The following is a 27,782-nucleotide window of genomic DNA, read 5'->3' as shown; positions in this document are numbered from 1 at the left end:
ACCCAAAGAGAATAGTGCAGCAACCGGAAATAAACATACCAGTTACAAACATAAATTTTGCACCAATTTGCACAATCTGCGGGGAAGAAAAAAACAAATTAGCAAATCATTCAAATGGTCAATTAAACAAAGGCTTATCATCTTATGTTTAAATGATCAAGTACAGCCACAACATGAGCAGCTTTCAACCCATTGTTTCATGCTCAGGTTTTGTAAATTGCTAGTCCCCACATATAATTGTAATTGAATTCTAATTATAGTAGCCTCCATTTCAACCAGAAGTATAACCGTTAGTATATTCCTCAGCAATGCACAAAATTTTGGAATGACTCAGCAGATCAGACAGCATTTATGGAGGGAAATGGACAGTTGACATTCCTCACAATGGTTTAACAATTGCCAAGAGGCTACTTTAAAATTCAACTGAATTAAATCAATCAAGTTTCATAAACCTCTGGACTAGCAACTGCATCTTAACAGACAGCATTAGGTCATGTTTTTACTGCTTCAACTAGATTTTAGAGTGTCATATTATGATTCCCTCTTGTAAGATACATGGGTATTGCTTTTGTAAATTGTCAATTAAAGAATCTTGTACTCCATTTCCTTAGGTAGAAATGCTGTTTAGTCACTAGCATGTGCTCAAACACACATTAGCTTCTGAAACTAACACCAATGTAACAGAAAATGTATTGTCTGGGGTGTGTAGGAACAAGAAAAGGCTATATGTAGAGTAATGTTTATAGGCAGCACTGACTTCCACTTCCTAGACCAATAACTGTCATGAGATAGGAAGATTTTTGGTTTATTGTTGTATTGTCTAAAATGTAGTTACACTGCTTTCTTATAGAAATAACATGAAATAAAGCAAATTTGCAGGGAAATAAGACATAATAATGTCTTATTTTCTACACCAGACTAAAATGTAATTATAGCCCTGGACAGATTTTATACGACAACAAATAATGGCTGATGTTTCCTAACTGCATAAACATTGTAAAAGAGTATCACTGTTCTAACACTCAAACAATCAAGACTGCAGAAAAGCTAGCTGCAAACCATAAAATCCCAGTGCACATCAATTTACCAGAATAAAAATATTATACTTACATATTTTCCCATTATCAGTGAAAATATTAAATTGAATAAAGAAAAGCAACCAAATATCATTCCAACAATACTGGCACTAACTCCTTTAATTTCTGCCTGCAAAGAGAGGTAAGAATAAATTTATGATGCGTGATTAATAAACTGCTGGTTGCGAACGTGCATTTGCAATCTAACTGTAAGTCTTCCCCACCCCTATCCATCTACAATGACACTCATTATTGTACCCAATACTTGATCAGTAAGTCGATGAGATACATCTCACCATAAACTAAGCTTTCTGCATCACCTCTAAATCAGATTCATGCCTGATCTCCATTCTCAGAAGTTCCTCCAGGGAGATCTTAGAATCTGGTTTTTAACTATAACCATATCAATTTAAAATGGCCTGAGCCAAATGATGCATAACATGTGCATTTGTTTCACTCCCAAGAGGAACTTTCAATCCCATATTTCACCTACAAAAAAAATTCCTACATAACATTGCCTATCTCAGCCCAGCTTTACCTCATCTACCACTCAAAACCTTAGTCTTGCACATCATCTCCACGTTCCAATGCTCTGCCAACCACCCTCCAAATCACTAACTGCCTGTTACGCCGCTGGCATGTAGGGCTGCAAAGAAGGTCCGCTGGCAGTGTTCAGGACTTCCTCCATCACGTCAGTAGCTTCCCCTTGGTTTTCACTACTGTCAGTCATGCAAGTCCCGGGTGGATCCTCCAGAATACAGTCACACTCAGATATAAGGATTCTTCATTGCTGTTTCCATGACAATTTTGTTTTACCAGTCAGATGTGTTAGCCCTGATCTGAAGCCCTGAACCTGGAAGACCAGTGGACTATTCTTAGTCTGTCCTCTACCCTTTGACCTGTTTGGCATGGGTGACCCCACCAAGAGACAAAGGATAAAGCCCTGACTCCAGCCAACGTAGCTCTCCGGGTCATTGAGGCACTCAGGCCTCTAAACTGCAACTGGGTTGTGGTCCTCTTAGAGGTCCAAACCTCTAGGACGTCTAAACCTTCTGCCTGTGTACATTAACTTATCAAAACCCCTGGCCTTGCTAAAGACTACACAGCATCCCTGGCCTTGCTGACTAAACAAGACCCCACAGTCTTATATTCATGCCATTGACTGCTCCACTTTCATGATCATTCCTAAAATCCAACTCTGACCAAACTTATTATGTGTTGCATTTCCACCACTCTTCCCGTTTTTTGTGTTAGTGAATTGCTTGTGCGATTCTTCTACGTAAGTGAGCAAGATTAGGTAACCTATGGGATTACTGATAAACACAAATTAAACAGATAAGAACAATCTTCCTGAAATGGCTGGAGGAACAGAATAGTGGGAACAGGGCATAGATAGGATGGACAGTCAAAACTCTTCTTTTCCCTGGTTGAGGGAAAATAAGCAAGGCATAGGTTAAGAGGGAGGTATTTTAAAGAGGATCTAGGGCAAGTTTTTTTAAAAATAAAACAGAGTAATTGATATCTGGAATGTTCTGGTGGAGGAGCTGACTGAATCAGATAGAATTTTTTTTAATGTTTAAGAGGTACTTAGAAAAACACTTATATAGACAGGGCAATGAAGGGTACAGTCCTGCTGTAGGGAAATGGGATTAGTGTAGATGACCTGAAGGGATAATGTGGGCACGATGAGCCAAAGGGCCTACTTCTGGCCTGTATAACTAGGGGTCTGTATCCATGATAGAGGACAACAAAGGTTCACCAGAACAATTTCTAAAATTGGGGCAAGTTTGTTTATTAAGCAGCCTGGACCCATGCCCTCCAGAATTTAGGAGAATGAGAGATAATCTCATTAAAACATTAAATTCTTAAAGAGCTTGACAGGGGAGATGTGGAGATGATCAATAGTTCAGGACAAAGGATAGCAAATCTCGGAAGGTTTTTAACCAAGGACACTCTTTTGCTGACTACTTTCAAGACCAAGGTTGATTTATAGTTACTAAAGGAAACAAGAGATATGGAGTTAGTACAGATAAGTGGTGCTGAAGTAATGATCAGGCAAAATCTTTTCAAAACGGTGGAGCAGTCTCAAGGGAATGAATGGCCTGTTCCCCTTTCTTATGTCCTTATGACACAAAATGATGCAGAAATGGTCATTATTATACTTTGGTCAAGAGAAAAAAATCTACTGCATTCTGCTCATGAATTTCCATGTAATGTTTTTCACATCAATAGTTATTAAACCATTCACCGTAAAGTCTATCGAGTCTATTGACTGAGCGCTGTTTGTTAAACTCACCCCGAGATCAAACTTTCTAAAGATTCATGAATAGTTTTCACAAATGTTTCTTAAAATTACTATCTAAATGCTAATTACCTCTTTTGGAAAGAAAGGTCCTAGAATCGAATAACAAACCATGGAGCTGAAATTTATTGATGCTGTAGATACCAGAGTGAAAATCTGAGATTTTGTCCATTTCGTTGATTCTTCCCTTGAATTCTCATCTTGATCACCTGTTACGAAGATAAAGTAAGAGATTAATGTCAATTTGCACAAGCTGCACTAGATTATTGGAGATATAGGCTTCATTTACTGAAGGCAATGGTGACAAAGAATCCTTAAGAAAGTGTAACGAAGATCAGCAAACTGTTAAGGATTGACTTGAGACACAAGAGACCATGTATGCTAGAATATGCAGCAAAAATAAAACTGCTAAAGGAACTCAGCAGGTCATGTTGTATCTTTGAAGGCAAAGTGTGGTTAGGATCTGCATCAGGACTGACTGGTATTGTACTAAGTAGGAATCAAGAAGGCATTCAGCTCATGGTCAACCAACGTTACCTAAAACTTGACCAAAATTTCATCCCAACAGGAACCACGAGTATTTTTACAGAAATATATAGAACACATTGAAATATAGATACAAAAGAAGTTATTCTCAAACAAGACTAAACCAAATAAACTACTTACTCAACCCCTTCCTCCAGGGTGTTTCTGTGGTATGACTTTTCAGATCAGAATATATGTACGGTATTCACTAGAGCAGGGGTGGTTTTCTGGCTTTTAGAGGTGCAGTTGTTTTGGATGAACATCACTTTCTATATGCAAGCCATTCTTTAAATCATTTCCCTTGTGGGTTAATTTTGATTCAATTTGAAGCACACAGTGGAAAGATATTCAGCTCCATCCTCTCTTTACTTGCCCTTGAAACAGCAATTTCTGTGAGACTTAGGTTTTTGTTAATATTGGTAAACGTTTAGTAGATATTTTTGAAGGCAGTATTATGTTTATTGTTTATAGTTACTAAGATTTTGTTGCACAACAAATTTACTCTTAGTTATGGAGTTCTACACTTGCCACCTCTTGTATGCCCCATTAATTTAAATAATTCTGGAAAATGAATTAAGCTATAAAATAAAACAGAACAGTTTAGAAATTAACCTTTAACTTTTAAGAGATACAGGGGGTCCCTGTTAACATGACTGCTGTAGCAGTGGGATTTCTGGTTCAGAACTTGTTGTGGATCCAAACAAGACATTACAGTACCACTGCAATATTAACAACTTTCTGATCATGTGAAAAAGCGTCCATGTGTCCTGTCAGGACAAATCCAATCTGTCTACTCGGCACTGACTACATCTCAATCTTCAGCAGTGTGGAGGAGGGCATTGCTGGAGGGTTTGGTGATGAGTAATCTTGCTCAGAATCTTTCAATCAAATTTAACACCCTCCTTATTGTAAACAATGAACTATGGTTTGGAGATCAATAATGCTCAATCCAGGATACGTAGCTGTGGCCTACCGTCACGTTTTCACTGCTCGGAGCTTCACAAACACACGATAATTCAGAACCAGCCGTTGGAACAGGTCAGAAGATCAGTTCAATGGAAGAGAATGGGAAGACCACAACCAACACTCACATGAAAATTGCAGAAGCACAGGGAACCAGACAACAGGGCTCTCTGCTGCCACTCAGTTCAATTCTGACCTGCACTTTTATCCGTGTGGGGCTTGCATTTTTTCCAGATTTAACTCCAGAGTTTGGAGTTAAATCCCGATGTTATTTGTAAGGAGTCTGTGTACGTCCTCCCCGTGGGATGGGTGGGTTTTCTCTGGCTGCTTCGGTTTTTTCCCCACAGTCCAAAAACAGACTGGCCAATAGCTTCAATGGTCACTGTAAATCCCCCGTGGTTAGGCTAGGGTTAAATCGGGCTTGTGGGGCGACACGTCTCAAAGGGCCGATTGCACGCCGCATCGCTATCTAAATAAACAAATAAAGCGGGTTTCCCTAGACTAGAGAGTTCATGTTTCCTACCACATCCCTAAGACTTGGTTGTATTCTCAATCGCTAATGCAAATCACAATCAGCGCAGATGGGAGAGGCTGGTGTGCAGGTATCAGAGAGCTGGCGTGGACTCGATGGACGCAACAGCCCGCTGCTGAAGCAGCAACCATTCGGCTGGAGGATTTCACAGGATCAAACAGCATCCGTAGGAGGAAAGGAACTGTCGACGTTTCAGACGGAGACCCTGCATTAGGGAACCCCGGGAAACCCACAAGGTCACAGGGACGAAGTACAAATTCCACACGGACGGTCGTTCAGGGCGGGATTGAACACAAATCCCGAGAATTCCTTCTGCGTGGTGCGGAAATAACACCGGGTAAAAGGAAGAGAGCGGGTAGGATAGACAGCAGGCAAATTGAGAAGTCAGCAGCGGCAGAAGCCGGAGACAAAGTTACCGCTGTCCACTGGGGTTGCCATGGTGGTAGAAGGGACGAGCAGCGGGGGTTTCACAGACTCTCTCTGCGAGGGCCGTTGCCGTACAGTACAATCCCGCGACGACCCAGCCGCGCAGCTCTACTTCACCGCAGAAACAACTCGCCTAGTGAGGATGTGGAACCCAGCCGTTTCATTTGGCTTCCTTTGGTCACCACCCCTCCCCAAAACAACCTATCGTAAGGTGCAGAAGAACCGGAAGCACTCGGACATAATTCCACAAATAAAAGCCGTGAGCTCAAAGACGGATTCCCAAAGCTCTGTTCGTAAACTTCCTGTGTTTCCACACTGTGAAAGTGGTTTAAACTTCCCAATGAGCATGATTTCAAAACTAGATACACCAGGCTGTGGCGGGCAATACACGAGAAAATCTGCAAATGCTGGAAATCCAAAGCAAAATGCTGAACGTGGAGTTCGCACCTCTCCATAAACTGTTTGTTTTTCTGCCATCAGGCAAACGTTACAGGAGCATCAAAACTAAAACCACAAGGCTACTAAACAGCTTCCTCCCACAGACAGTCAGACTGCTAAATAGCTGCTCTACCTGACTCTGCTTTGGACAATTTTAACTTGCAATGGACACTTATAACTTGATTTTAACTGACATGTGGCTGTTGTGTTTTACTATTTATGTTTATTATTTAGTGTTGTGTTTGTTATGTTATAATTGCACTGCTCCTGGGGAACGCTGTCTCATTCTGCCCTGCAGAGCAGATGTACGGTTAGAATGACAAAAAAGTTTTTTGAATCTTTGAATCTTAAATGTATTAACTTATTGTTTTGGATGACCTTTCACCAGTTTGATGCTTATCAGTGAAAATCCTCAGTTTTCATCACCACTGATTAAAGAAGCCCTTCTGCACAGTCATTCACAGGAGCGAGAGAGGCACAGAATTTTTTTTTTTGGAGGAGATATTCCTAGAATACGTTGCTACCCTTTGATCAGGAGAATTGGAACTATTGAGAAAGCCAGATGGAGCATGATTGCCCCACCGGCTGCCCGCCTGGTTGTGTTTACTTAACCTTTTACTCATTCCATCTCCAGCCTTTTCTTGCTAACAGTCCGATCCCCACAATCCAGAAGTAACAGGCAACGTGATCAATCAGTTTGAAGAGTTCTGAAGGAAAACAATGGAATATTGAAAAACTGGAATATGATTTACATTTCAATCTTTGCACAAGAAGCAAAATAGCAGCTAAGTAGGGGTGCACCAAAAGGATTAAATGAAAAACTGAAACAGCTCAAAACAAGCCTAAAATGGGAAATAAGTATGATTTGCAAGATCACATACCTTTTAAAAACGGAATTGATTTTATTTTTTACATCCTTCACGTACATGAGTAAAAATCTTTATATTACATCTCCATCTAAATGTGCAATCTTAGTAATTCATAATAATTTATAACAAATAGAACAGTCAATGTAACATAAAAATACCCTCAAATCAGCATGAATTAATCAGTCTGATGGGCTGGTGGAAGAAGCTGTTGGTCCTGGCTTTTCTGCTGCAGTAATGTTTCCCGGATGGTAGCAGCTGGAATTGATTGTGGTAAAAAAGGAAATCAGATCCAATTCTTAGCATTTTCCAGCACAAGAGAGGTTGTTTAGTAATATTTATGTCCTAATACTCTATTAAAAACTTACTTGCACCTGATTGAGCTGGGCTGAACATTCACATCAGGTTTTAAAGCAAAAACAGTTGTAAAAAAGCTCATATTCATGACTTTATCATGGGACTAGGAAGGCACATTCTGTGGGAGAAGCAGTGACTGGAACTTCTGGTTTCACTCGAGCTTGCACTGACCGATGATTATGAGGCGATGAAGGGTCTCAGTCTGGAATGTCGACACCATTCCTCTCCGTAGATGCTGCGAGACCTGCTGAGTTCCTCCAGGACTTTAGACAGAAGACATAGGAGTGGAATTAGGTTATTTTTGCAAATTGAGTTGCTCCACCATTCCATCATGTCTGATTAATTATCCATCTCACCTCCACTCTCCTACCTTCTCCCTGTAATCTTTGACACTGTTTCTAATTAAAAACCTATCAATCTCGATCTTAGGTACACCCATTGACCTGACCACCACGGCCAGCTGTGGCATTGAATTCCACAGATGCATCAGTCACCCACTGGCAAGAGAAAGTCCTCCTCATCTCCGTTCTAAGGGGACATCCTTCTATTTTGAGTCTGTGCTCTCTGGGCCTAGACCTCCCCACTACAGGAAACATCCTCTCTATTTAGGCCTTTCAATATTTGATGGGTTTCCATGAGACAGGTTTCTCCTCATTCTTCAAAACTTCTGTGAGTACAGGCCCAGAGCCATCCTTGTGTTAACCCTGACATTTCCAGGATTCTTCTCATGAGCCTCCTGCGTACCCACTCCAATACCAGCACATCCTTTCTTAGATAAGGGGCCCCAAAATTGCTTACAATACTCCAAGTGCGGTCTGACCAATGCCTTATAAACCCCCAGCATTGTATCCTTGTTTTTATATTCTAGTCCTCTCTAAATAAACGCCTAACATTGCGTTGTAAGTTAACATTTAGGGAATCCTGCACGAGGACTCCGAAGTCCCTTTACAGAGCCATTTTGTGTGTACCTATGAGTATTGAATTTTGTCCTGATTGAAACCATAAACTGTGGAGCGATAAAACGAGATCCAATGATTGAAATGTTCCATATTTGCAAGCCTCAAAATTGCAGTACACTTGTAATATTTAGCCTGTAGTTAAATGTTTTAAATTTCGATGTGTTTCTCATTCAACACCGGTGCTGCCCGACACATCGAGCATTTGCAACATTTTTTGACTGTATTTCAGATTTCCGGCCTCTGCTGAATTTACCTCGCAGTGCAGATTTTCCCGTCAGGCGGGCAAATTGTTTGAACGTCTATAAAGATGACGTGTAGGAGCGGGGGGGGGCTACGCGCGCGCGCCTATATAAGCGATGACGTCAATAGCGCGCGCCCTCTCTGCCGCCATTGTACTGCGGGTCCGGGTGAGTGAGGGCCGAGAAGCGAAGCGCCATCGCGGCCATCCCGCGTCCCGCAGCCGCGCCTGGCCCGCCGCCCGCTCGGTCGCCCCCAGTGCCCTCAGCCTCTGGCTATATTTCGGCATCCAACCGCAGTTTTCTGGGAAAATACGCCGCAGGATGGCCGAGGAATGGTGGGTGCCCGAGTCGGAGCCGAGAGTACTCGGGCAGGCGGTGAGCCAGGGGAAGGGCCCGGGACGCGGAAGAGTAGGGAAGGGTCGGGGAGTAGGAGAGTTCCCTTGCCCCGGCGGGTAGTGGAATCCCAGGACCATGACCAGGGATGGCCAAAGGGGAAAGCTTGTTAGATCGTTAGTAGTGAAGGGGAGTATTGCTTTCAAAGGGGCGATTATTGACACAGTTGTGGTCGAGCAATGTAACTGGGAAGAGCAATGGTGGTTTATCTGTTGGTATGTGTTATCAGATTCACTGTTTCAGTTTTAGATTTTTCTAACTTTTTTGGAAATGTCTGAATACATCTCTGGTGTTTAAAGTTGGTAGAGTTCATTTCCTAGAACATGGGGATGGGGAGGTGCCGAGGACGGCCTTGTAGATAGGCTGGCGTGGTTTACTGCTGCAGAGGAGTGGAGAGTGCTGGCATGATAAGAGGACAGGCTGGAAAAATATGTGTGGTGGGGGCAGTGATAATTTGAGAGGTAAGAGGCGAACTAAATAGTGTTAAGCCAGATACTTAGGAAGGAGAAAGTTTTACATTTCAGGCTCAAGACACTTCATTGATTTTAAATCTTCCTTGCAAAAGCACTGCCTTGCATACTGTCACCCATTATTTTCCATTAGTTCAACTTTCTAGCATTTAAAATTTTCTCTCACTAGATGTCCGAATGGGGACTGCCAGGCATGGTTTATGGTATCAGTTGTGAGCTTATTCTTGAGGTTCATTTCAGTTCTGTGCATAATTTCTTTGACTATTTGTATTTGGAATACAACATACCAAAGTTAATTCTGTCTTTACTTCAGAGGTAGACAACCTGTATTGTGGAAGTGCTAGACTAGTTTAAATGAATTGACATGACTGTTTTGGCAGTGTAACTAAGCTGCATTGTTGAAATGATGATCTTTTATGTCGGATACCCCTTCACTCTTAATAATGAGTGAAAGAAATTTGCTGACAACTTTGTGGCTTAATATTAGTTTTCTTAAATGACAGTATTACTGTGGATAGATAGTTACCAATACTTCATACCATATCCACCATTTTCGTAGCATAGCCGCAGGAGGAGTCATGGATGTCAACACTGCACTTCAGGAGGTGCTGAAAACGGCATACATCCACGATGGCTTGTGCTGTGGTCTCCGGGAAGCCGCTAAAGTGCTCGATAAGTGAGTATGGTTGTCAGTTTCAGAATTACCTTTATTGGCAAAACGCAGGAAATGTGGCATGAACACTGAAGAGAATGTAATCCATTGTAAAATGTAAAATAAAGTCTAGGGTTTGCTAGAATATCATAAGGCAGCAGTCCCCAACCACTGGGCCGCGAGGAAACGATATGAGTCAGCTGCACCTTTCCTCGTTCCCTGTAACGCACTGTTGAACTTGAACATAGGGTTGCTAACTGTCCCGTATATGCTGGGACATCCCGTATATTGGGCTAAATTGATCTGTCCCATGGGGGACCGCCCTTGTCCCGTATTTCCCCTGCTAAGCTAGAGTGTTCCTATGAAACCTTTCGTACCGAAATGGCGTAAAGCGAAGAAGCAATTACCATTAATTTATATGGGAAAAATTATTTCAGCGTTCCCAGACCCAAAAAAAACCCACCAAATCATACCAAATAACACATAAAGTCTAAAATAACACTAACATATAGTAAAAGCAGGAATGATATAAATACACAGCCTATATAAAGTAAAAATAATGTATGTACAGTGTAGTTGGGAAGATTAAGCCACAACCGATTTGTGGGTAAAAAATCGGTACGTATGCGCATGGCACATATGCGCACACAGGTGCCCGTGCAAGCCTTCATGATCATGGTAGTCTTTCCTGGGGTAAACCCAAGTGTCCCGTATTTGACTGCTACCTTTGTCCCTTATTTGGGAGTGGAAAAGTTGGCAACCCTAACTGAAAAGACATGTTGAGGTGAGTTCAACCCGACTTGAATACCCCCCCCCCCCCCCCGTTGTTGTCATTGGCTGGTCCGCAAGAATATTGTCAATATTAAACTAGTCAGTGGTGCAAAAAAAGGTTGGGAACCCCTATCATTGGGCAAAATGGCCTTTCTTTTTGGGTAATTCACATCAGGTGTCAAATTGCTTGATTTTTAAAATCTTTACGAACATCATGAACAGACCTGTAGATTATTCTTTGTGAGACCCGATAAAGATGATATTGAGATATCCAGCCAAAACTTAATCAGATGCTTTTGCCAGCTGGGATGGTACTTGATAGTCAAGGAGCACCACAGCATAGAAACAGACTAGATGAGCTCTGGCTCACTTGATCTTGTCAGCCTGGTTTTCTGCCTAGGCTATTTGCATGCACTGGACCATAATGCTCCACACCTCTTACTTGTGTACCTATTTAAATTTTCCATAACTGTTACAATTGGATCAGCATTTTCCATCTGCTTGCACCTTGTTCCATATTCGTATCATCTGCTAAGTGAAGTATTTCACTGGAGTGTTACCAGAAATGTTCAACCTCTTGCTCATGCAGTCTGAGACACCCACCTGCTTTAAGCAGGCTTCAATTATACTGGTGCCTAAGGAGAACATGGTAATCTTCAATTACTATCGTTCAGTAGCACAGTGATGAAGTGTTTTGAGAAGTTGGTGATGAAACATCAACTTCTGCCTGAGAAATGATTTCGATCTGCTCCTATTTGCCTCCCTGCGCAACTAATCCACAGCACATGCCATCCCATTGGCTCTTCACTCAACCCTGGAACACATGGACAGCAAAGATGCATACACCAGGATGCTTATTACTGATTGCAGGTTGGCATTTTGAACTTATATCAGTAAGCTTCAAGACCTCCTGTGCAATTGGATCCTCGATTTCCTCAGTTGTAGACTCCAGTCAGTTTGTATTGGCAACATCTCCACAATCTCCATCAGCACAGGGTTGTTTTCCTTAAATCCTTGCGCTACTCACCTTACACTTACTGACTGTGTGGCTAAGTTCAACTCCAATGCCATATTCAAGTTTGCTGACGGCACCACTGTCATGGACCGAATCAACGGTGACGAATCAACATATAGGAGGGAGATTGAAAATCTAGGACACCACTGTTTTAGGTTGAGTTAAAGGTGACAAATCAACATATAAGAGGGAGGTTGAAAATCTGGCTGAGTGGTGCCATGGCAGCAATCTCCTAATGCCAGCAAGATCAGGGTGTTGATTATTGACTTCAGAAGGAGGAAACCAGAGGTGCACAAGCCAATTCTCTTGGGGCGATTAGACGTGGAGAGGGTCAGCAGCATCAAATTCCTTGGTGTCATTGTTTCAGGACTTGTCCTGGACCAGCACCTAGTACAGTTATGAAGAAAGTGCGTCTCCGCTTAGGAGTTTCCAAAGATGCAGCGTGAGATTTAAAACTTTTATAAATCTGGTGAGGAGTACACTGGCTGCATTACAGTCTGGTATGGAAGCACCAGTGCCAATGAACGGAAAATCCGACAAAAAAGTAATAGATGTGGCCCAATCAATCACAGGTAAAGCTTTTCCCATCACTGAGCACATCTGCACCGTGTGTTGCCACAGGGAAGCAACATACATCATTAGGTCATCATTGGGTCATGCTCTTCTCGCTGCTGCCATCAGGAGGAAGGTACAAGGGTCTTAGGACTACGCCATCTACTTCACGAACTGTTATTACCCTTCTACCATCAGGGTCTTGAACCAAAGGGAATAACTTCACTAAACTTCATCATTGAAATTTCCCCTCAACCTATGCAGTGATTTCAAGGACTTTATTTCAAGTTCTTGATATTTGTACTTACACAAATTGTCTTTTGCACACTGTTGAACACCCAGTTGGTGTGATCTTTCACTGATTCTATTATGGTCATTAGATTTATTGAGTATGCCTACAAAAAATTGAGCTCGGGTGTGTATGTACTTTGTTAACAAATTTACTTTGAACTTTGAAAGTCCCCTACGCCATTACCCTTCTGTATTTTTCTTTTCACTCTAACCTAAGATCTCTAGTTCTAGTCACACTTAACTTTGGGGGGGAAAGCCTGCAGGCCTTCATATTATCTATACCACTCATAATTTTGTATACCTCTATAAAATCTCCCTTCGTTCCAGGTGCTCCAAGGAATAAAGTTATCTTATTCAACCTTGGGATAAAAAAAAAGATTAGCTTTACTTACCAAGTGTACATTGAAACACACAGTGAAGTGTGTAATTTGCATCAAAACAAATCAGTGAAGATTGTGCTGAGCAGCGGGCAAGTATTGTCATGATTCCGGCAGCAACATAGCATGCCCACAGCTCGTTAAACTGAACCATATGTCTTTGGAATTTGGGAGGAAAACTGAGCTCCCAGAGGAAACCCATGCACTTGGGTAGAATACAAGCTTTGTAACAGTGGTGGGAATCGAATCCCACTCAGTAATGTAGTGCAGCAATAGCACATGATGAGTGCTACACTACTGTGCCAGCCCAGCTTAAACCTGTAACTCAGGTCCTCCAGTCCTGGCAGCAGCTGTGTAAATTTGCTGTGCATTCTTTTCAACTTGTATCTCTTGCAGGTGGGTGATCAGAACTGCCCACAGTACACTTACCGATGTCTTACTCAACTTAAGTATAATATCCCATGAAGGCCAATGGGCCAAAAGACTACGACATAATCTGTAATGCCATTTTCAAGGAATTACCTATCTATTCCCAGATCCCTTTGTCTTCTGCACATCTCAGTGCCCTGCCATTCACTTGGTTTGTCCTCCCAAAGTGCAGTATCTTGCTCTTGCAGCACTAAATTCCATCTGCTAATTTTTTTAGCCTATCTTCTCAGATGGTCCAGGTTTTGCAAGCTTTCTTTTAAGACCTATCTCTATTGCTAGAGGGATTGAATTCCTTGCTGGGAGGTCATCCTGCAACTATACAGAGTACTGGTGAGGCCGCACCTGGAATACTGTGTGCAGTTCTGGTCTCCGTACTTGAGGAAGGATGTACTGGCTTTGGAGGCAGTGCAGAGGAGGTTCACCGGGTTAATTCCAGGGATGAAGGGGTTAACCTAGGGGTCCCCAACCTTTTTTGCACCGCGGACCGGCTGACTGGGGTGGGCGGGAGGGTGTTCAAGTAGGCTTAAACTCACCTCAGCATGTCTTTTACAGTTAGGGTTGCCAACTTTCTCACTCCCGAATAAGGGACAAAAGTAGCAGTCAAATCCTGGGACACTTTACCCCAGGAAAGACTACTATGACCATGAAGCCTTGCCCAGGCATCTGTGTGTGCATGCATGACGTGCGCATGTGTGTACGTGTCAATTTTTCCCCCCCACAAATCGGTTTTGCCTTCATCTTCCCGACTATACTGTACATAGATTATTTCTACCTTATATAGGCCAAGTATTTATCGTATCATTCCTGCTTTTACTATATGTTAGTGTTACTTATTTTCGGTTTTATTTGTTACTTGGTATGATTTGTTAGGTTATTTTTTGGGTCTGGGAACGCTGAAAAATTTTTCCCATATAAGTTAATGGTAATTGCTTCTTCGCTTCATGCCGTTTTGACACGAAAGTTTTCATGGGAACGCTCTACCTTAGCGGGGGAAGTATGGGACAAGGGTGGTCCCTTATGGGGCAAACCAATTTAGCCCAATATATGGGATGTTCCAGCAAATATGAGACAGTTGGCAACCCTGTGTTCAAGTTCAACAGTGGGCGTGACAGGGAATGAGGAAAGGTGCAGTTGACTCATACTGTTTCCTCATGGCCCAGTGGTTGAGGACTGCTGGGTTAACTTATGAGGAGAGATTGAGTCGCCTGGGACTATACTCTCTGGAGTTCAGAAGAATGAGAGGGGATCTTATAGAAACATAAAATTTTGAAAGGGATAGATAAGATAGAAGTAGGAAAGTTGTTCCCATTGGTAGGTGAGACTAGAACTAGGGGGCATTGCCTCAAGATTCAGGGGAGAAGATTTAGTACGGAGATGAGAAACTGTTTTTCCCGGAGAGTTGTGAATCTGTGGAATTCTTTGCCCAGGGAAGCAGTTGAGGTTTCCCCACTAAATATATTTAAGATACAGTTAGATAGGTTTTTACATAGTAAGGGAATTAAAGGTTATGGGGAAAAGGCAGGTAGATGGAGCTGAGTTTACGGACAGATCAGCCATGATCTTATTGAATGGTGGTGCAGGCTCGATGGGCTGGATGGCCTACTCCTGCTCTTATTTCTTATATTCTTATGTTCTATCTCATTGTTCTCTATGCCCTCAATCTGTAAGTTTGCTGAGTTAGCTTACCACATTGTCAACTAACTTATAGTAGTGGCCCAGCATTGATCCCTGTGATACCCTAGTTACACCTCAAATCAGAGAAAACCAATCGTTATTGCTCCCACTAGGGTGACATTCAACCTGAATGCCAAGTGACTTAACCTTTTGTCAAAGGCCTCGCTGAGGTCCACATCTTCCTTTCATCAATCTTACTGGTAATCTAGAAAGACTATAATATGACTTGCCACACATAAATCCGTGTTGGCTATCCCTTAGGCAGTGGACTTCCAATAGTTAGCCCATGACTGGCGACCCACTCAATGGCTGAGATTTTGCCTGCTTATTCTTGGAGCCTTTATTATACCATTGAACTACATTACCTATCCCCCTTCAGCTCCATGACTTGAAATAGTAGTATTAGTGTGATAGTTTTGTGTTTTTTTTTCACAGACGGCAAGCACATTTGTGTGTCCTGGCAAGCAACTGTGATGAGGCACAATATGTTAAGTTGGTAGAGGCACTCTGTGCTGAACATCAGATCAACCTGATCAAGGTGAGCACCATAAAATGGATTGAATAAAGCCACAGATCAACATTTACTTATTAGCTACTTTTAATTTTCAATCCATTTACTATAGTTCTCTTCCTGTAATCATAGAATGGGGCATTGGAAAGATTATAGATGAGAGTCCTGATAAACTAATCATAGCCATCTGAAAGTAAAATGTGGCTTTACATTCCCTATTGCCCGTAGCTGTTTTGTAAAGAGATCTGGCACTTGTAAGGCTTTATTAATTTTTCATGATTACTCACACCTAATACAAAATACTGAGTTTGTGGTCTGAGATGCATTCTGTACACCACTGTTTACTGTTAAAACATGGTTATTTGAGTTACTTTGCCACCATATCAGCTTGAACCAGTTTGGCCATTCTCTGACCTCTCATTAACAAGGTGCCACAGGACTACCACTGTGTGGAAGTATTTTTGTTCTTCACACATTCTCTGCAAACACTAGACTGTTGTATATTAAAATCCCAGATCAGCAGTTTGAGATACTGCATTATCACATTTCCTCATTCTGGTGTTTGGTGTGAACAACTGAACCTCTTGACCATGTATGTCTGTTTGTGCATTGAGTTTTTGCCAGATGATTGCTGATTAGATATTTACATTAACTAAAGTGCCACTGAGTGTATATTCTTGTATGCTTACACAGGAGATCTTCATGTTATAGCAATCAGTGATGGGAATCTGGCCTTTGAAAATATGCAAATCACAGCCTTCAGATCTAAGATATGGAATTTTAAAATTTGCTCTCATGAAATTTGGGGGGAAATGAACAATTTTTTTGCAGTCATTTCTTGATACATGTGTACTGTGCTCTGTGGAAGGCAGTGCTCTGGACTGTTGTAGGAATACAGATCCCCTGTGATGCGGGGGTCATCTGCATTACTGTGCACAATGCAGGTACAAGCCACAATGCTAGCCCAGCTTCTGATTATAGAAGTAAAGCTGCCTTTAAAAACTACATAATACTCCAGTGCGTCCTCACTGATTACTTCTACAGCTACAGCATAATGTCCCAACTCCTATTCTCAATATTCTGACTGATGAAGGTCAGCATGCTGTTTGCTTTTTTCCATCACACTGTTTACATATGATGCTGCTGTCGGTGAACTATGCACATGTACTCCTAGGTCCTTCTGTTCCACTACACTTCTTAGTGCCTTATTGTTGACTGAAATCCACTAACCTGTACTCAACTGAATTTAAATCCATTTCCTTGGATCACTTCCCTAACTGATCAAGATCAGCCTTCAACCGTTCATAATTTTATATCTGTAAGCTTGCCAATCAAGCTATGCGTATTCATATCCAAATTATTTGTATAGATAAATGAATAATCGATTCCACCATAGACTCCTAAATAACACTTGTCATTGGCCTCTGCTCCAGCATTCAACTAGTACCCTCTGCTTCCTACTTCTGAGCTAAGTTTGGTTAACCAACTCTCCCATACCCAACCTTCCAGATCTCTATAACGTGGGACCTTGTCAAAGGCCTTTGAAGTCCAAATAGACAAAAACAATGACTTAAAGCTGAGGTTCCCAACCTTTTTCATTCCATGGACCCCTACCATTAACTGAGGGGTCTGGACCCCAGGTTCTTGTGATTTAGCAGTCACTGATCGCATCACTGAAAGATCTTGATGTTTGATTTCAGTTTTTTAAAAATTAACAAGCAAGTTACTAGAGACTGTATTAAGACCACTTCAGTTTAGGCACATCAAACCTTGGAGGCAGAACCCATGCAGTTTTGGATAATATTTCAGTGTCTCTTTCCAGAGAGGTATAATTGGGATGCACAGAAATATTTGATTTGGGATTTCATAATATTACCATTGTTCAGTGTAGGACAGAAGGACAATACTGTATCTATGATGACCATTTGGCTCCCTCAACTGAATCAAATGAAGAAGATTGCCTGAATTGTTACCCGAAATGTCTGAGATACAGTACTAGTTTTGATATATCTTGATGAATCTTTTTTGCCTCTTGTAACTAATTGTATTTTTCTAAATTAGGTTGATGACAACAAGAAACTTGGAGAGTGGGTAGGCCTGTGCAAAATAGACCGAGAAGGGAAACCTCGCAAGGTAGTGGGTTGCAGCTGTGTTGTTGTCAAGGTGAGTTAAATTTATCAACTATGGAGTCAAAGAAAAGTACATCTCAGAAACAGGTCCTTCGCTCGATTTAATCCATGTCAAACCATTTAAGCTGCCTAGCCCCATTGACCTACACCAAGACCACAGCCCTCCATACCCCTCCCATCCACATACCTTGATGGTAGGTCTATAGTAGTTGATGACAAATCACCTTATAAAACTGGTTTCTTCTGTAATTTGGTGCAAGTAATACAGGCTGATCTGAGGAGGGATTACATTTGGCCAAATGAGCTTGGTGCAGGGGAATGCTGGTTCCTGTTCCTGGAAGTTGCAGGCTGGTTTAATGGAACGGTTTAGGTTAATTGATTTGTGCTTTATAAATTATTAAATATTAGAATAAAGTTATTGTATTAGCACAGAATCGAGCCTTTGGACCTGCACGGGTTTATGCATTTTCCTGCATTTGTTTGGTAGCCTCTATGCTTTGGCAATTCAAATGCTTGTTTAGGTTCTCTAATGTAAAGATATCTATGCTTATGTTAAATCTATGTGCTCTTGTTTTAAATTGGCTATTGATAGTTTGTTATTCTAATAGAAGTAATGAGTAGATTTGCAGAAAGCAGTTGGCCTTGAGTTGCCCACGCTCTGGTGCTATCTCGTATGGTGTACAATACATCAAGATAGTACAAGGGAAAACAGTAACAGAATGAAGAATACAGTCAGCCCTCCGTATCTGCAGGTTCCGCATAGGTCGAAAATATCAACTGCGGATCGCGATGGTTGCATCTGTACTGAACATGTACAGACTTTTTTTTCTAGTAATTATTCCCTAAACAATACAGTTCACCAGTGGGTGGTGGTGCTTTAGCACTGCTAGCCCACCACCTCGAGGGAGTCTTTATCATAAGCGGGCTGAAACTCCTGAAGACAGGTGGCAGATCAACTGATGATCCCACTGGTGATAGCACAGGACAGTTAACATCTTAGTCCATGTGTATTTTGTAACTAACTCCCTAAACAATACAGTATAATAATTATTTACATAGTATTTATATTTATTAGGTATTATGAGTAATCTAGAGATGATTTAAAGTATATGGGAGGATGTGCGTAGGTATATGCAAATACTATGCCATTTTATATAAGGGACTTGAGCATCCACAGATTTTTTGTATCCACGGGGGGTCCTGGAACCAATCCACCGCAGATACCGAGGGATGACTGTATGTAATGTTAGAGAATCCAGTGAAGATGTAAGGGCCATGATGAGATTGGGGTTCAGTTTGCCTTTATCATACAGTATATCTGTTCAAATGTTCTATAATAGGATAGAGGCTGTCCTTTAGTCTGGTGGTATGTGCTTTACGTTCCCAACAATTGTTACAATCTACTTGTAATATACTTTAAATCAGGTTACCTTTCAGTTTCCTCTGAAGATTAACCAGATGGTTCAATAGTCTGGGGAACATCCTTGTGAATTTCCACTGCACTCCCTCCAGCTTAATCACATTCTTCATAATGTGCTAACTAGAACTGCCCACAATAGTCCAGGTGTGGCCTAACCAATGTTTTATTTGCAATACAATATCCCTGCTCTTTTACTCTGTGCTTTGGCTGATGAAGGCACATGTCCCATCTATCTGCCTATGCTGTCACTTTCAGGGATCAGGACTCATCACATGAGGTGTGTCTGTTCATCAACACACTCGGGTCTTGCTGTGTCCTGCTGAAAGGCACTGCTTCACCCTTATCAGGAATAAATCTTCCTGCTATTGCTATGTCAAGCTTCCCTGTGATCAATTTCATGCTATTGCCTCAGGAAATCTTTGCTGTATACATAATATTTTAATGTCATTTGCAATTTGAGTTGAATTTAGTGCACACACTGGCCTATCAGCTTTATTACATTGTTTAGTGCATTGAACTTCAAATATCAAATGATGTCTTAGCAAATTCGAGTACACACATTAACAAATGTTTCTCTTATTTTCAGGATTATGGCAAGGACTCACAAGCCAAGGATGTCATTGACAATTATTTCAGGGCAAAGTAATGCATTTTATTAAATAAAAACTTTTAATATTATGAGTCCTTTATGACTAAGTGTTTGCCTCTGTCTTAGCAGTATGAATATTAAATTCAATTGGCTTCATTGGTATCTTTTCCCCCTTGTCATGTGTTTTTGTTGATAGGGACTGACTTCACTCATACTCAAAAATATGAAAAACACCACCCAAGCAAATCTGGAATACTGAAAATGCAGTGGAACCTTTTGTGATTTAACTGAAGCAGATTGAAGCTTTAGCTGGGAGATATAAAAGATCTTTATTCGATGTAGCAGATCTCTTCTAACCCATTGTTTTATAGTTTTGTGCACAAAGACAACAATTGATAAACTGTAAGCAGGAGAGTCTGCAGATGCTGGAAATCCAGAGCATCACACACAATAATGAAGGAAATTAGCAGGTCAGGCAGCATCTATGGAAATGAATAAATAGTCAATGTTTCGGGCTGAGATCCTTCATGGTTTCAATAGTTGTAATTGCCTACTGTAACATTTGGAATTCAGAAGTATAACTATGCAGGATTACATACATATTTACAATCATATCACAACCTAGCCAGCAGAATCTCTTTGAATGTTCAAAGAAGGTTTGAGAGCTTCTGAGCACAAACTCAAGGCATATACCTCTTCTGTTACAACATTGAGGGATGGTTCTCTGAATATGCAACTAGCCAAAATACCAAGTGACAAGAATGGCATGTCCTGTTAAGAAGCAGGATAGGCATTTAAAATTGCATTACGTAGGAATTGGTGACAATGCATTTCCTGAAATTTAAATGAGTACCAATTAAAATGTGTGGCTTCAACTTTATGAACAGCTTATATCGTTCTCCTTCTCTTAAAGTGATATTTCTTATTACTAGCAGTCCTTGTCCAGGAATCATCCTACAGCCCGTTTGTCCCGTATATTCCTTGGGCAATTGGCTTTAACCAATGTTGTGTACTTAATATTTCAGTAATAATTTCATAATCATGGGCCCAAATAATATTGGTAGTAGATGCAGCTGCAAAATGGCTTGAAGTGTTTCCGGTAGCTTATACTACAGCCTTGCACGCTGTTGAGTTGGGAACTTCTTCCCAAGGACTGGTGTTCCAGAACACTTAGTGACAATGGACCACAGTTGTTGAAGATTAACTGTACCATGCAGCTATGATTGGCTTGGTGGAAAGGTTTGTCCAGAGTTTCAGCAGATCACACTCCACAACCAACAACTCAGCACTGTCCTGTTTCTGGGTAATCCTTGCGTTCACGCTTTGATCTGCCAAGAAAGAGTATGCAGAACAAACAAGTGAGACAAATAGAAGGGTTCTCAAGGTTTGATGATGATGTACTTGATAAGCTGTCCGTGAGGGACTACAGAGGGAATCAAAAGTGGGTACTAAAAAAGGGTTCAGGATAGGACTGGACCACTTTCCTACATTGTGGAGTTTGTGTCCAATGTCATCTAGAGATGACACTAATCAGTTGAGTTGAGAGTCAATTGTTAGAGAAGAAAGGTGGCCAGAGCTGTCAGAAACACTTATGTCAGAGTCAACTGCAGCCACTGGAGGAGCCTCCAGCCACAGGTCTCACCTGCTAAGCAGAGTGATCCCACAAGGATATATATATATATTCACACAAGCACACCCAGCCTATAAAAAGTATCCACCCCTTGGAAGTTTTCATGTTTTATAGTTTTAAAATATTGGATCATAATGGATTTAATTTGTTTTTTTGACACCAAAACAGAAAGAGACTTACATCATTGTGTCAAAGTGAAAACAGATCTCTACAAAGTGATGTAAATTAATTGCAAATATAAAATACAAAATAAGAATGCATAAGTATTCACCCCCTTTAATATGACACACTAAATCACTGGTTCAGCCAATTGGTTTTAGAAGTTACATAGTTAAATGCAGTAAAGGTGTTTCAATTGTAAAAATCACCTGTATCTGGAAGGTCCAACTGCTGGTGACTCCTAGCAAATCTACACCATGAAGATAAAACACTCCAAACAAGAAAAGGTTTATTGAAAAGCACAAGTCAAGAGATGGATACAAGAACATTTCCAAGTCACTGAATATCCCTTGGAGTACAGTTAAGTCAATCAAGAAATGCAAAGAGTATGGCACAGTTATAAACCTGCCTAGGACAGGCCATCCTCAAAAACTGAGTGACTGTAAGAAGGGGACTAGTGAGGGAGGCCACCAAGAGACCTATGACAACTATGGAGGAGACTATGCATACAACTGTTGCCCAGTTGCAGCCTTTTGTGAAAGCGGCAAAGAGAAAGCTACTGTTGAAGATAAACACATGAAATCCTGGCTAGAGTTTGCCAGAGGCATGTGGGAGACTGAAGTCAGCTGGAAAAGTTCAATGGTATAATGAAACCAAAATTGAGCTTTTTGGTGATCAGACTAAACACTGTTTGGTGTAAGTCAAACACCACACACAAAAACACACCATCCCTACCGTGAAGTGTGGTGGCATGGTGACGCTGTATTGCACCAGACCCTGGAAAGCTTGAGAAGGTAAAGTGTAAAATGAATGCAGCAAAATACAGGGAAATTCTGGAGGAAAACCTAATGCAGTCTGCATGATTTAGAAGAAGCAAGACAATGACCCCAAGCATAAAGCCAAAGCTACACAGAAATGTCCTGAAGCAGCCAAATCAGAATCTAGACCAAATTGAGAATTTGTGACTGGACTTGAAAAGGGCTGTTTAGTCACAATATCTCCACGCAATCTGATGGCACTTAAGCAGTTTTGTAGAGAAGAAAGGGGAAAAATAGCAGTGTCCAGATGTGCAAAGCTGATAGAGACTTATTCACACAGACTCAAAGCTGTAATTGCTACCAAAGGTGCATCTACTAAATCCTGACTTGAAGGGAGTGAGTAATTATCCAATCAACTATTTTGTGTTCAGTAATTAATAAATTTTGATCAATTTGTAGAAATTTGTTTTCACTTTGACATGAAAGAGTTTTTTCTGTTGATCAATGTCAAAAGAGCCAAATTAAATCCTCTGTGACTCAATTTTATAAAGTATGAAAACTTCCGGGGGGGGGGGGGGGTTAGTGAATACTTTTTATAGGATATATACACACAGTATACTATATAATGAGACGCTATGTTGAGATGCATTCTATATTGAGTTGGAATTTATAGCTAAACCGAGAGGAGTTGTGTATTTAATATTTCAGTAATATTTGAGTTATAGTGTAAATATATTTGATTAAGCATTCCTTTATGGGATATATGTAAAAACATGTGAATGCAATATGACATCACCCCAGCACGCCATAGTGCATGTCTTGCTGAAGTTAATCCCTGTTCCTTGATTTATTTCGATTAGTTTTGGAGTGCATCTGGCGAATTTCAATCATGGCTCAATGGTTAGTGTCATTGACCTGTCTTTAATTCTGCTGCCATCTAAAGAGTTTGTATGTTCTGTTTACGACCATGTGCATTTCCTCTGAGAGCTCTGTTTCTCTCCACCCCGCCCCCCACTGCCCCAGTGTTCCATGGTTAAGTGGGTTAGCAGGGTAATTGGTCACATGGGTTAGTTGGGTGATGTGGGCTTGCTGGGCCAGAAGAGCCTGTTACCAAGCTGTGTCTCTAAATGAGATAAATTAATGCATTCCCACAAGAAACTATGTGAGGGCAGCTCAGACAAAATGCTTTGTTTTTCTCCAGGTGTAAAGGATTTATGGATGTATGACCCAAATAGATACCATTGCAGATGCACGTCTGGGCAAGTACTTCCACACTAATTCCCATATTAAAACACGAAGGATGAAAATAAAAGAACCCTTAGTTAAAACTAGACGGTATGTGTACTCTGCAAATCTTCCCCATCTGTACCATTGAGATCATGATGATTGCTCTATTCCATTCCACATAAACCTGTTACACCACACACAAACACTCCTGAATAAATATACACAAATCCTTCTGGTGTCCCAAATAATAACCACCTTTCACAACTGGTGTCCATGTCTCACCATACTCTCCAGTTTGGTCTGATAGCTGGTTCCTTAGACAAGCCACACACTTATATTGACAAGTTCAGCTTTCCACGTGTTCTTTGATACGGTAATCATGCGATTGTTGGCCTGAAGAGATCAAAGGATAGGTGCTACACTTGAAAATACTCAGCTCCTTAGACTGCTGAGGTTGCTGGCTACATCATTGTTCATGAACATAGCTTGGATGACCCCACACGTGACAGAACTGAACCATTTGGAAGCTGTAGCTGAGAGACATAAAGGCCTTTATTCAATACTGGACAATGCTTCTGGTAAGGGAGCTCTGTTAATTTTAAAAACACAAACAACAGGAATTCTGCAGATGCTTTGTTTTTGGTTTTTCTTAGCATTTTTTTTGAGGAATAGCGAGCATGTCGGTAGAGTTAGTATTTTGCTCTGGGTGTCAGATATGGGAATCCTGGGAATCTTCCAGTCTCTCAGATGGCCACATCTGTGCCAGGTGCACCGAGATGCAGCTCCTGAGAGACTGTGCTAGAGCTTAGGAAGAGTGAACAGGAGATAGATAGGAACTACAGGGAGATAGTCACCCTGAGGCTGCAGGAGTTGAATAAGTGGGTGATGGTCAGGGAGGTGAGGGAAAGAGCTCAAATAGTAGAGAGCACCTCTGTGGCCATCCCCCTCAGTAATTGTCAGCTCGCTTTGGATGCATTTGAGGGGAATTTCCTGACAGAGGATGATCATGGTGATTGGGTCTCTGGCACTGAGCCTGGTTCCGTTGTGTAGGAGGGAAAGAGGAAGATGAGGAATGCGGAAGTCAGAGGGATTCCATAGTGAAGGGTACAGACAGGAGATTCTGTCAGCCTGATAAAGACACCCGCATGGTGTGTTGCCTCCCAGGTGCCAGGGTACGGGATGTCTCAGATTGGGTGCAGAGTATTCTGAAGGGAGAGGGTGAACAGCCAGAAGTCTTGGTACACGTTGGTACCAATGATATAGGTAGAAAAAGGGAGGAGGTCCTGAAGAGAGAATTCAGGGAGTTAGGTAGGAAGCTGAAAGGCAGGACCTCTAGGGTAGTAATCTCAGGATTGCTGCCTGTGCCAAGTGCTAGCGAGTACAAGAATAGCATGATCAGGCATATTGATGCGTGGCTGAGAGACTGGTGTAGGGGGCAGGGCTTCGGGTTCCTGGATCACTGAGGCGAGTTCTGGGGGAGGTATGACCTATACAAAAAGGATGGGTTACACCTGAACCCAAAGGGGTCTAATATTCTAGCGGGCACATTTAATAGAGCTGTTAGGGAGTGTTTAAACTAATTTGGCGGGGCATGGGAACTGGAGTGATAGGGCTGAGGAAGGGGAAAACAGAAATAAATCAAAGACAGCATGCAACAGAGATTATAGAAATAGGGAGAAGATGAGGCTTAATCAAAGCCAGTGGCATGAGTTACAGGGCAATAGAGGTGTGGTGCAGTTAAATCAGAAAGCGACAAATACTGGACTGAGAGTGTTGTATTTGAATACATGCAGCATAAGGAATAAAATGGACGATCTTGAAGTTCAGCTACAGATTGGCAAATATGACGTTGTGGCCATCTCTGAAACTTGGCTAAAGGATGGCTGCCATTGGGAGCTGAACGTCCAAGGATATATGGTATATCCAAAAGATAGGTTAGTAGATGTGGCTCTATGTATAAGAATAATATTAAGTCATTGGAAAGAGATGACATAAGATTGGAAGGTTTGAATCTCTATGGGTTGAGTTAAAAAATGGCAAGGGTAAAAGGACCCTAATAGCAGTTGTATACAGACCTCCAAACAGCAGCCAGGATGTAAATTACAAATTACAGCAGGAGATAGAAAAGACATGTCAGAAAGGCAATGTCATGATAATCATTGGGGATTTTAACATGAAGGTGGATTGGGAAAACCAGGTCAGTACTGGACCTCGAGAGAGAGAACTTGTAGGATGTCTAAGCGATGGCTTTTTAGAACAGCTTGTTGTTGAGCCCACTGTTGTGCTGGATTGAGTGTTGTGCGATGATCTGGAGGTGATAAGAGAGCTTAAGGTTAAGGAACCCTTAGGGAATGGTGATCACAATATGATTGAGTTCACATTGAAATTTGCGAGGGAAAAAGTAAAATCCAATATGTTGGTATTTTTGTGGAATGAAGGAAATTACAATGGCATGAGAGGGGAACTGGCCGAAGTTGACTGGAAAGGGACATTTGCAGGAAAGCAGCAGAGCAGCAATGGCTGGAGTTTCTGCGAGAAATGGGGGGAGTGCAAGACTATATTCCAAATAAAAAGAAATTTTCAAAGGGAAGAAGGACACCACTGTGGCTGACAAGTGAAGTCAGAGCCAAAGTAAAAGCAAAAGAGAGGGCATACAAAGAAGCCAAAGCTAGTGGGAAGATAGAGGCTTGGAAAGCTTGTAAAAACTTGCAGAAGGAAACTAAGAAGGTCATTCAGAATGAAAAGATGAATTATGAGTTGAAGCTGGTGACTAATATCAAAGAAGATACTAAAAGCTTTTGTAAGTATATAAAGGGTAAAAGACAGTTGAGGGTAGATATAGATCCAAGACAAAATGATGCTGGAGATATTGTAATGAGAAATGCAGAGATGGCAAAGGAACTGAATGCGTATTTTGCATCAGTCTTCACAGTGGAAGACGTCTGCAGTATACTGGACATTCAAGAGTGTCAGGGAAGTTAAGTTTGTGTAGTGAAAATTACAACTGAGAAGGTGCTCAGGAAGCGTAATGGTCTGAGGGTGGCTAAATCTCCTGGACCTGATGGAATGCACCCTCGGTTTCTGAAGGAAGTAGCTGGAGAGATTGCGAGGATCGATAGCTTCTGACATTGTACTGGATGACTGGAAAACTGCAAATGTTACTCTGCTATTTATGAAGGGTGGGGGGCAGCAGGACGGGAACTATAGACTTGTTGGCTTGAAATCAGTAGTTGGGAAGTTGTTGGGATCAATTGCTAGGGATGAGATTACGGAGTACCTGGAGGTACATGATAAGATTGGCCAAAGCCAGCATGGTTTCCTGAAAGGAAAATCCTGCCTGACAAACTTACTGCAATTCTTTGAGGAAATTGCAAGCATGGTAGACAAAGGAGATGCAGTAGACATGGTGTATCTGAATTTTCAGAAGGCCTTTGACAAGGTGCCACACATGAGGCTGCTTAGCAAGATAAGAGATCATGGAATTACAGGGAGGTTACTAGTATGGGTGGAGCATTGGCTGGTCGGCAGAAAGCAGAGAGTGGGAATAAAGGGATCCTATTCTGGCTGGCTGCTGGTTACCAGTGGACTTCTGCAGGGGTCGGTGATGGGACCGCTGCTTTTTACCATGTATGTCAATGATTTGGACTATGGTATTAATGGATTTGTTACTAAATTTGCAGACGATACAAAGATAGGTGGAGGAGCGGGTAGTGTTGAGGAGTAAGAGAGCCTGCCGAGAGACTTAGATAGTTTAGGGGAATGGGCAAAGAAGTGGCAAATGAAACACAATGTTGGAAAGTGTATGGTCATGCGCTTTGGTGGAAGAAATAAACAGGCAGATTATTATTTAGATGGGGAGAGAATTCAAAATACAGAGATACAAAGGGACTTGGGAGTCCTTGTGCAAGATACCCTAAAGGTTAATCTCTAGGTTGAGGCCGTTGTCAAGAAGGCGAATGCAATATTGGGATTCATTTCTAGATGTATAGAATATAAGATGTGATGTTGAGGCTCTATAAGGCACTCGTGAGACCACACTTGGAGTATTGCGT

General features: G+C 41.5%; 2 protein-coding genes and 2 non-coding genes across 10 annotated transcripts in view; 3 read left to right on the top strand and 1 right to left on the bottom strand.

Annotated features, from left to right (window-relative positions):
• The window catches only part of LOC140192076 (MFS-type transporter SLC18B1-like), a 40,878-nt gene extending 34,898 nt beyond the window's left edge, over positions 1-5,980 (bottom strand). Inside the window, exons 1-4 of one of the 2 annotated variants that reach the window (XM_072249912.1) lie at positions 5,815-5,980; positions 3,451-3,587; positions 1,111-1,206; positions 3-76 (exon numbers count right to left, since the gene is read on the bottom strand). In XM_072249912.1, the coding sequence (XP_072106013.1) occupies positions 3-76; positions 1,111-1,206; positions 3,451-3,587; positions 5,815-5,836 (329 nt within the window). In that variant the 5' untranslated portion in view covers positions 5,837-5,980. The remainder of the gene's footprint in view (positions 1-2; positions 77-1,110; positions 1,207-3,450; positions 3,588-5,814) is intronic. The other variant, XM_072249913.1, reaches the window with a different exon arrangement.
• Positions 5,981-8,803: 2,823 nt separating this feature from the next.
• rps12 (ribosomal protein S12) lies at positions 8,804-20,123 on the top strand. Of its 6 annotated transcripts, none has more exons than XM_072249911.1 (5): positions 8,804-8,851; positions 10,111-10,222; positions 15,743-15,845; positions 17,880-17,981; positions 19,954-20,123. In XM_072249911.1, the coding sequence occupies exons 2-5, from the start codon at positions 10,125-10,127 to the stop codon at positions 20,011-20,013; spliced, it is 363 nt and encodes a 120-aa protein (XP_072106012.1). In that variant the 5' UTR covers positions 8,804-8,851; positions 10,111-10,124; the 3' UTR covers positions 20,014-20,123. The 6 variants fall into 6 exon arrangements, with proteins under 6 accessions (XP_072106012.1, XP_072106009.1, XP_072106007.1 ...); XM_072249908.1 differs by having other exon boundaries at positions 10,106-10,222; XM_072249906.1 differs by having other exon boundaries at positions 8,820-9,058.
• Positions 9,944-10,015, top strand: LOC140194332 (small nucleolar RNA SNORD101). The gene has a single exon (XR_011885180.1). It is a non-coding gene; the product is annotated as a small nucleolar RNA SNORD101 (small nucleolar RNA).
• LOC140194345 (small nucleolar RNA SNORD100) lies at positions 17,726-17,810 on the top strand. Its single transcript, XR_011885192.1, has one exon. It is a non-coding gene; the product is annotated as a small nucleolar RNA SNORD100 (small nucleolar RNA).
• Positions 20,124-27,782: the final 7,659 nt, after the last annotated feature.

The sequence above is a fragment of the Mobula birostris genome, chromosome 2 (assembly GCF_030028105.1).
Source record: "Mobula birostris isolate sMobBir1 chromosome 2, sMobBir1.hap1, whole genome shotgun sequence".
Taxonomy (NCBI): domain Eukaryota; kingdom Metazoa; phylum Chordata; class Chondrichthyes; order Myliobatiformes; family Myliobatidae; genus Mobula; species Mobula birostris.
The sequence above is the reverse complement of the archived record's forward strand: the minus strand, read 5'-3'. Positions and strand labels throughout refer to the sequence as shown.

Bases quoted from the DNA above. Each gene is read 5' to 3' on its own strand.
- rps12 (XM_072249906.1), top strand. From the start codon at position 9,016: ATGGTGGGTGCCCGAGTCGGAGCCGAGAGTACTCGGGCAGGCG. The intron at 9,059-10,110 runs GTGAGCCAGGGG...TTCGTAGCATAG, and splicing joins CGAGAGTACTCGGGCAGGCG to CCGCAGGAGGAGTCATGGAT. The intron at 10,223-15,742 runs GTGAGTATGGTT...TTTTTTTCACAG, and splicing joins GCCGCTAAAGTGCTCGATAA to ACGGCAAGCACATTTGTGTG.